The 9,458-nt window shown below is 38.2% G+C and overlaps 1 protein-coding gene across 2 annotated transcripts; it reads right to left on the reverse strand.

Annotated features, from left to right (window-relative positions):
- Positions 1-991: 991 nt before the first annotated feature.
- Positions 992-7,839, reverse strand: LOC133875024 (protein IQ-DOMAIN 31). 2 transcript variants are annotated; one of them, XM_062313004.1, is made up of 8 exons: positions 7,688-7,839; positions 7,502-7,541; positions 6,708-6,838; positions 5,815-6,111; positions 4,855-5,055; positions 3,552-3,632; positions 1,714-2,815; positions 992-1,276 (listed from the first exon to the last, which is right to left on the reverse strand). In XM_062313004.1, exons 3-8 carry the CDS (start codon positions 6,789-6,791, stop codon positions 1,245-1,247), a joined length of 1,797 nt encoding a protein of 598 aa, XP_062168988.1. In that variant the 5' UTR covers positions 6,792-6,838; positions 7,502-7,541; positions 7,688-7,839; the 3' UTR covers positions 992-1,244. The 2 variants fall into 2 exon arrangements, with proteins under 2 accessions (XP_062168988.1, XP_062168989.1); XM_062313005.1 differs by having other exon boundaries at positions 7,502-7,597; positions 7,688-7,816.
- Between the last annotated feature and the right edge of the window lie 1,619 nt (positions 7,840-9,458).

Genomic DNA, 9,458 nt, shown 5'->3' on the forward strand with positions numbered 1-9,458 from the left:
GTGGTCGAGTTTTTTTCACTGTCAGATTTTTGGAGGCCAGATCTATGAGTTTACGTCGTCTTCTGTTGGACACGCGCCCTGCTGTCTTACTCGCCGTCAATTTCTAGTGCTTCAGCTGCTTTTCACGGTCGTGCGGTCTCTCGGTGGTCGGCGCGTGGTCATCACGCGCCTAGATAGTTTTCTGTGTTGGGCTACGCGTGATGGCTACAAACCAGTAGTTTTGCCGTGTCTGGTGGTGCCGATGGTGATTGGAGGCTGTTGGTGTCTGAGTGCTGAAGGGCATCTTCTGGCAATGGCTTTTTCCGAAAGACAGCTTCTCTGTTGAGCTTTTCCTGTATTGTTTTGTTTGTGGTTTCTCTGACAGTTTGCTTTGAGCGTGTACTCATCTAGTCATTAACTTTCGCCCAGAATGTGTAACCGACTCCTTATTCAAGCAAAAGTGTATGTTAACGCAAATGCACCATTCTGTTGGCTGAATTTTTTTAGTAGCAACTGTCTATATGTTCTGTTTGGGATGGGTGCACACATTTGTGGTGGTGTAATTTGTACATCCTTGTGGTGGTTTATGTACCCTTATTCATGTTTCAATGAAAGTTTAACTTTTCCTCCAAAAAAAGCCCAGGTAAATAATCATTTTCGAGAGAACTAGGACTCTTCCGAGTTTAGGTCAACAGTTAGAGATATCAGCATTTAAACCGTATTTGTCTCGCATAATATTTGCGAAAACTCATAAGAACCAAAAATGCTAGGGGAATACTTTGTGTATTTTGCATAAAGTCTTGGGTGGAAACTTTGTCCTGGTCTGAATATTGAGAGATCAGAGCCAACCAATGACACATTTGTTATAGAGAATGGCAGTGATTAGAACTTATTAACAGGACATAACCACACATCCAGGTACATGTTAATTGAACAGTATAAAACATGGTCAAAGGTGAATTACGATCACATCATATCCACAATGTAGTACCCTATGAACAGCCAGAAAGCATTGTCAAAACCAACCACAGTTCAGATTTTTAAGTATGACATGATAAACTTTCAAACCTCTATGATGTACATAAACTCACAACCACCCCAAATACAGGAAAAATCAGTAAAGGCTCTTTGGCCAACACATCCCTCCAACTACAGTCCAAGTTACAGTTTCAGAGCACTTGCAACACAAACACATCAATCAAAAACTCCACATCAATTTTCGCATCCTTATGTTAAACTCCTGAAGATCCCATTTCGCTTGCAAATTACCTTTTCCACTCTGCTTGGGTTACCTTCGCTGCAAAATCAAACAACACCAAGTGTATCATAACTAGATAGGGAAAAAGGAATTTGACAGAGTTTTCTTTTATCAACTTTCTTGGCATAATGAAAGTGCGCCTTTTTTTTTTGGGAAATCAATGGTTTGATAAGAAAATACTATAAAGCTTCAGCTGAACTTCCTCTGAAATGATAGCCATATTGGTTTGAAATGCACAGCAAGATAATTCACAGTATTGCGGAATAAACAAACCAATTAACCCTGAACTGATGGTTCAGAAATTACGCTATTTTCACTTTTAGGACTGAAAAGCACTTCAACTGGAATTCCTTAGAGAAGTTCCTTTTGAGAAAAAAAAAAAAAAAAAAAAAAAAAAACAAATACGCAAAACATTTTCAAACCACTCTTGAGTTCATAAGAATCAGAAACTCTATTGAGAAACAAGCATAACATACCATTCCCATCTCTAGAAGACAAGAGAGATCTATCACTTTTATTCCCCCCTTTGCCACCAGTTTGCACCAGTCTCTGTGTCCTTGGTGACTGTGAACTGATTTTACCATTAGTTGAAGATGGCAGAGAATGTCGTCGTGTGTTGTTATTTTTCTCAACCCCATCTTGTCCAAACCTTGGGGAGCCCTGAACTCTCAGCTTTGCCTTTGCAGATTGAGTTGCTGCCATATAGCTTGGCAATGTTGGACTGCTCTGTGACGCATTCTCTGTGCGTTCTTGTTTTGCTGCAATAGAAGCTTTCCGGCCGGATTTCGGGTTCTCATTGCTTATCGAATCTTCCTTTTGGCTCAACTCTCCATTTGTTATGAAAATGCTCTCATCTTTAACACCACTCTCTATTAAAACATTTAACTCTGCCGCTGCTTCGTCATCAGGAATTTTTCTATCTTTACCACTGCACTCTGTTAAAGGCTTTGAATCCACTGTAGCTTGATCACCATGTGGTAAATCGGACACCTCTTTCATTGCCAATGGTTCAGGAGGTGTTTCTACATCAGGCAATTTATATGTAGTCAAGGTTGCCTCTTTTTTCATTTTCTCACCAGAACTACTCATTCCTCGTTCTAAAACATCAGGACTTGAATTGGTCAATGCCTTTTCCATACTCTGCTTTGGTTTCTCAGTTTCGACCTCTAGCTGGACAGAGTTCTCTACTACAGGATTATGTACCTTTCTCAAATTACGTTTGACCTTTTCAAGCTCATGTTTTGGATTTTCCTGTGCCTGATCTACAGAATGGTTTGAAACTTTCTTCAGGTTACGTTTGGGTTTCTCAGGTTCAAAGGTTGCTGGCACTGAGGCACCACCAACATTTGCAGCAGGGAGCCTCCAGGTGCTACGTTTTGGCCTGCCTATTTGAGCTTCTACAGTTTGTCCATTAACCTGCTTTCTTTGAGATTTTGAGTCTGGCATTTTCTTTGGTTGTGGAATAGGTCTCCAAAAGCAGGATGATGACCAGAGTTCCAACCAGTTTGACACTGAATTTGGTTCCCAAGAATCATAACGAAGGCGCAGAGGCATTACAGTTGGTGATGGCGCAAGGAGCTGAAGTAATGAACCCAGCAGTCAGATTTCCAATCCATGAATAAACTAGAGGGGACAATCAAACAGTAATCTTGCAATTCTGAAATTTACACGTTTGCTGAACAAAATTATAAAGTCAAACTGCCAGGACTGCCCTCTATCATGTCACAATGACATACCACAATTCCAAGATTCTTCTAAACTGAAGAATTTCAATATATACTTGAAAACTTTATACGCTTCAGGTTGATTTTAATTTTTTTTTTTTATAACTAATAAATTTTATTGAAAAAGCGTAAAGGCGCCCCTAAGCTCACAGAAAGTATACAAGGGAATGACCAAAGCACCCCCAAAAAGGAAGAGACCCAACAACCCCGCAGGTTGATTTTAATTATTTTTTATCAAAAAAAATAATAACAAATTTGAGATTTGAACCGATAATAATAATAATAATAATAATAATAATAATAACAATAATAATAATTAAAAAGTAATTAGGCACGGGTATAGTAAGTTATCTTCAGATCTTGTGAATCCCTCACGAAGCTGTATGTAATGTATTGAAGTAAGCATCCCTATCATTTAACATTAAGTTTCACCAAATTCTGAGGCCTGCTTTATCTTTTAAGCTTAAAAGCCACTGCCAATACAGTAAATAGATAAAAGCATAATAGCCAACACATTTCGTTCTCTTAACATCATGTTAAATTATTCTCATTGTAGCTATATACATTGCTGATTGAAAGGACAACTGTACCTTACGAACAAAGGCATTTGCGGACAACTTTGCAATTTGTATATACAAATAAACTCCAACAGGAACCCCGGACTTGTTCTCCTGATAGATTAAAGATGAGGAAGGAAAAATAATTAATGGTAGAAGTATAATCAAAGGCATAATTAAATGCAGCTAGCTTAAGCATGTTTATAAAAACCTAAAGCCTTCCCGGGTGGCCTTTGAGACTATTATTATATTTCCCATATACACCATTGACAAATGATAAAAGTGTGAAACAAGCACAATGGTGCATTTCATTGAAATATATTATGTTGAATCTCCCAGTTTTGTACTCAAGGAAGAGAACAAATTTTTTTTGATAAGAAGGAAGAGAACATATATCAATGTATATAACTTACTTCTAAAGTTTAAAGTCATGCCAAACCAGGTATTGAAAAACAAACAAGTGCATCCTCTCACAAGATGCAACAATGATTATTCTTTTTCTTTTCTTTTTTTACTTTGGGTAAGATTTGAACCTAAGATTAAACCCTACCCGCCCACACTTAACCAATTGAGTGACCATCCAGGGGAAAGAAAATACAATAATGGCCCTCTTGTGAAAGAGGATATGCTCATACTCATATATCATCCTCAATTGCATCTGTTATGTACTGTAAAAGAAGAGTGAATATGGATCCAACCCAGGAGATTTACGTGGTTGAGAGTTTAGACTTCTAAATTATGTTAAACCACCTAACTTTTTACTGCACCAGCAGTGGTGAACGAATGTGTAGGGGAGAGAGAGAGAGAGAGAGAGAGAGAGAGAGAGAGAGAGAGAGGGTGCAAACATTTAATTTCTTTTTATTCAAAGAAATATATTATTATGATAACCTTAAACAATTAGTGGCTTTATTTATGGAGTTAGTTGTGAAAGAAGGTACTTTGGAACTTTTTGCAACATTATTCATGAAGGAAAACTACCTGACAGCCCTTTTGTTTGCAGTAAAGATTATAGACAATTCAAATTCTTCTAAAACCCTATAGCAGAATACTTGTCTTTGCAGACTAAGATTTAATATTTTCCATGTCAGTTTCATTTAGTTGGACCATCCATATGTGGGTCAACACCATTTTGAATGTCCAATAGTCCAGCCAAAGTGCTTGAAGAAAGTAGAACCATTAAACAGCCTGAAAAACTTGAACTAAATTTCAGTCATAGATGGACAGATATTTGTGGACAATAAATATCCTAGTTGAAACAATGTCCCCCATGATATAACTAAGGAAAGGTGTCTATAATGAGTGATTGACTACTGGTAGAGATCTTCAAAACAATTACCAGAGGCACCGGACTGCATTTTTTATGCACTTCAAGTCCAAGATCAGAATGTCTGACCCTTCTCCCACGAACAAGTGCCTGAAACTTTATGATTCCCAGCATACAGCACAAAGAAGCAACAGCTTGCCTCCTAACCAAGTGCCCACGAATAAGTGCCTGCAACCTTATTATGCCTTTGAGGGCCCGAAACGCACGGCGAGCCTTTATTCATAATATGCTTAATTAGTGCAGGCATGATGACAACTATAACAAAAACATATACAATGTGGATTGGATCTGAAATAAATTGACAACTTTCATAAGCTCAAAACTACTTATATTATCAACCAGTTCACTGAGATGTATCTGAACCAGATAGATGGAAAAAGTGACCAAACACCAGTACTAAAATCCATAATTTTTAGAAAACATGACTTTATAATAGAGATAGAGAGAGAGCACTTTTGGCGGTAAGGAGCACAAAGGAGCTTCTCTTGGCCAGAAGATCCATTAGGGAATTTCAGCAATTCGATGATGTTAACTCCAGCACAGAATTAAATATGAGATGCATGCAGGCAGTCAAACCTCTCTAACAAGGGCCATACTTATTACATCAAGGCTAAAAATCTAAAGGGAAAGTAGTAGTGGGGTAAACCAGGCAAGTCTACTGCAAGTCCAAAAAGAGCGAAAAGGAAAAAATATTGCCGGCACAAATATGCTTCCAGAAGAAAAAAGCAACTAATGGACAATGAATTAAAGGTAACCCTTGAAAAAAACTGGAACCCTAATAACACACGCACAAACAAACATAATGATGACTAGCTGGATTTTCCTGCAGGTCCAGGTGTTTGAAACCTTGACCTCTATCCCACCGAAGCCCTCAATGTAGGATGTTCCGACAACAGGAATGCAAAATAAAGTTCAAAGGCTTTAGGTAGATTCAATTGCCAACCATGACAGTCTTCAATAATAAATAATTACCAAATAACCCCTAAAAGCAGCCTGTGCCTTCGTCGCAGCATGCTCCTTCCTAATTTTCTCGGGATCATATGGTGCATCTTGGGGTGTGGATCCCGGTGCCTCGTTCTCTTGATTCCCTGGCAAACTTTTCCCTTCATAGTGTGATGTATTTGCAGCTTCCTTGTTCTCCGATTCTAACTTCCCTTCATCTCTACCAATTGTATGAGGGGTCGGATGTGAAGCCACAGGAGGATCCAAAGCCACATTTCCTTCCGATATCTTGGCAGGAACTAAGACCTCTTTCTCACCGGTAATTTTCTACATCAGAATGATCAATGAGAAAATTAGGGCTTCTGTATAATATAGATGGGAGACAGTTGATACTGCATTTGGTAATGTACATAACAGTGTGATCTAAAGTTCAAAGTTTATACTTTGAACTTCTGGACAACAATTTTGTACTTTTATAATATATACAATGCCCGTTTTAACATCATAACTTATCCAAGAACTTGAATAGCTGGTGAACACTGCATAAGAAGGTGGAAGAACATTTAAAAAAAAAAAATGGAACTCTCAGCAGGAACGTCAAATTCTTATCATTCAAAGTATAATACTTTAGTTTCAGTACCAAAATTTAAAAGTAACTTAGTGTGAAGCTGAAGTTCCATAAAGCGAATCTTAGTATTTACTCTTTGTCTAGAAAAATACCATACCAATATGATATATATTTGGATGATGCCATCTAGTTTAGGAGTTAAAGTTCAAAGAGAGGGTAAAAAGAAGACTGCACAGGAAGCTCTTGCGCCACAAGTCATATCTTTTGAATAGGGATCTGCAGTTGTATAGATGATATAAAATAGTAAATTGCGTAACAGGACATATGATCCGTGCAGTAATCAGCTTAGTATTACCTCTCTTCCCTTTGAAATATTAGATTTGGAAGTCTTCTTCCCAAACAGTACGGCTTTGATCCATTTTGCCGGTGATTTTCCCATTGCAGGAGGGCCAGGACCAGTAATCACGAGAACCTGAATCTGACTCTCTGCATTTTTTTTCATGTGAGAACAGCTTATACACACAAAACAATACCACGTAATCCATAAAAATATAATGCCATGTGAAACGACTGAACCAAATTTGACCACAGCATTCATTTACTTGCGTGCAATTTTCGAATAAATGCCACTAGTTATTGGTTAAAGCTGAAAGGTGATTCCTACATTTTCTCAACAAACAACTAAACAAAGTATCAAGCAAACACTTCCAACAGATCCAAATTAAACAATTCAAAGTACATACATCTCCTCAGCTAACCAACTAACGAATTAAGTATCATAGGGAAACCCAGTTAAGTCAGAATGGTAAACTAAGATCCATGTAAGATCACAATCAGAGTCAAATAGCAGTAAATTTGGAGCAGTTACCTTAAAATCACAGAACACTAACATAAATCTTTGTTTTGTTTTTGCTAAGTAACTAAATATACTAGAAAAACATTATATGAACATAGTAACAAACGTTAAGTCATAGTGTCTTGCAAATCTAGAACCTGAAACACTAATAAGACATTGCAAGAAACCCTAGAACCCAAAAGATCTGCTCCGAGCAAGTAGCTAAAAGTTACCTCGGAAACAAAAACTAAACCATGAATCAGAATACAAAACTAAAACACGCGAGCTTGAACAAGACCAGATCTGAAACTTACCCGAAAAATGCGTTGCTTGAAGACCCCAAATCTACCATTCCTAGGAACCAAAATGAATCAAACCACAGCACAAAGCAAAACACATGGTTCAGGCTTCTGAAACAACAAAGTCGGAGAATATATACAAAGTATGAGTAAGGGAGAGAGAGAGAGAGAGAGAGAGAGAGAGAGAGAGATGGAAAGTACCAGTGAGTGGTACTGAGAGAGCTTGCAAATCAAGGAAATGTGCTCCAAAACTCCATTCATTTTTTCCTTCTGCTTTTGCTTTGCTTTCTTTTCTCTCGTTGACTGTACTCTCTCAGAGCCGAAATGTACATAAAATTGAAAAACCCAAAGATATTATATGCAGCAAGAACATGGTGCGGACGCGCTCATGTTATAAACGTGAAGCGAATCCTAGACCGTTGATTTAGAGTTAGGTTATGAAATCTTAGCATTACAAACGCGGATCGGAAAGAACAAAATGATCGGACGGTTGAGAGAGAGAATTTGTGGTGTGAGTGAGTGCGCAAATGATGAGTTGTCGGATTAAAGGAGTCCCAAGTGCAGTTACTTCGGAACCAAGTGCCTTTATCCTAAAGCATAAGCGAAATTACCTACATACCCTCGTACCAGAAACTAAGAACTTTTACTCTGACGCGCGAGTACGAGCGTGGAGAAACTGATCCGTACGGCTTGGTGCGAATGGGTCACGGAGTTTTAGACGGGAGGCGCGTGAGGTGGAAGAGAATGTGGGTGTAGTGCGAATGGTAGTTGGGTAGCTGCATGGGAGCCACGCTGACTGTTGCCGTGGGCAAACAGAGGTTAAGGTCCTTTAAGGATGTAGTGAGCTTGTGCCTAACCGTCACGGAGTAGAAAACTAGAAATAAAGGTAGACTTGATTTGCTTTGGGATATAGAATTTGGGAAATTATCAAAACACTCACAATGCACAATAATAACATAACACTAAGGTACATTAGGGTGGGGCTCACACATTGAGTCTCACCCCAATATGCATTAGTGTTGTGTCATTGTTGTGCACAAATAGTGCAAGAATCACTCCCATTTTCAAAGAAGAAGAAAAAAAAAACAAAAAAAAAAAAACAAACCACTCATTATTTTTTATTTTCTTTTAATTTTTTTTTTTTAAAAAAAAAAAAAACACATTTGTTGTGGCTGGTATATGGAGCCAAGGGGTGGTGCGACCACCCCAGGACCATTTGGGGGTGGCACATGCCACACCCAATTCTCATCGGGGGTGGCCTGGTCACCCACCAAAGAGGCCACCCCCAAAGACCGCTTCGAGGGTGGTTGTGACCACCCCTAGAGACCACTCTGAGGATGGTTGCAACCATCCCCGACTCTTTGGTGGGTGGTCGACCCCTCAATGGGGGGTTGGCAACTAGGCCTGTACAAACGGAGCAGTTATAACCACTCCGTAACCGCTAACCACTTATAACCGTTAACCGCATAACAGATTTTAAAAGCGGTTTTAAGGATAGGAGCAGCCGGTTAGTAACCGTCCACCCTTATAATTTTTATATATATATATTAAAAATTTGTTTGTATTTGGTTATTTGGATTTGTATTTGATTATTTTGATTTGTAATGTTTTGGATTTAGATTTGGATTTGGATTTGTAATGTTTTGGTTTAGGATTTATTTGTATTTGGTTATTTGGATTTGTATTTTTTTATTTTAATAGATATTTAGATTTGTTAATTTTGTACCAAAATGTCCAATTTTTTTTTTTTTTTAGAAAAAAAAACAAATTAAAACTTGCCCAAATTAAAAATCAGTTTTCAAACCGCCGGTTATAAACATAATAACCGTTAAACGGCAATTATAAAAATAATCGCTTGTGGTTGTTAAAATTCAATAACTGCCTTAGGCGGTTGCGGTTAGCGGTTTTAGCCAATACCCGCTAACCATAACCGCTTATATACCCCTATCGACCACACACTAGTTTTCAATTT

Source organism: Alnus glutinosa, chromosome 8 (genome assembly GCF_958979055.1).
Source record: "Alnus glutinosa chromosome 8, dhAlnGlut1.1, whole genome shotgun sequence".
Taxonomy (NCBI): Eukaryota; Viridiplantae; Streptophyta; class Magnoliopsida; order Fagales; family Betulaceae; genus Alnus; species Alnus glutinosa.

Bases quoted from the DNA above. Each gene is read 5' to 3' on its own strand.
- LOC133875024 (XM_062313004.1), bottom strand. From the start codon at position 6,791: ATGGGAAAATCACCGGCAAAATGGATCAAAGCCGTACTGTTTGGGAAG. The intron at 5,056-5,814 runs GTAATTATTTAT...TTATGAATAAAG, and splicing joins CTGCTTTTAGGGGTTATTTG to GCTCGCCGTGCGTTTCGGGC. The intron at 1,277-1,713 runs GTATGTTATGCT...TTGATTTTGCAG, and splicing joins GTCTTCTAGAGATGGGAATG to CGAAGGTAACCCAAGCAGAG.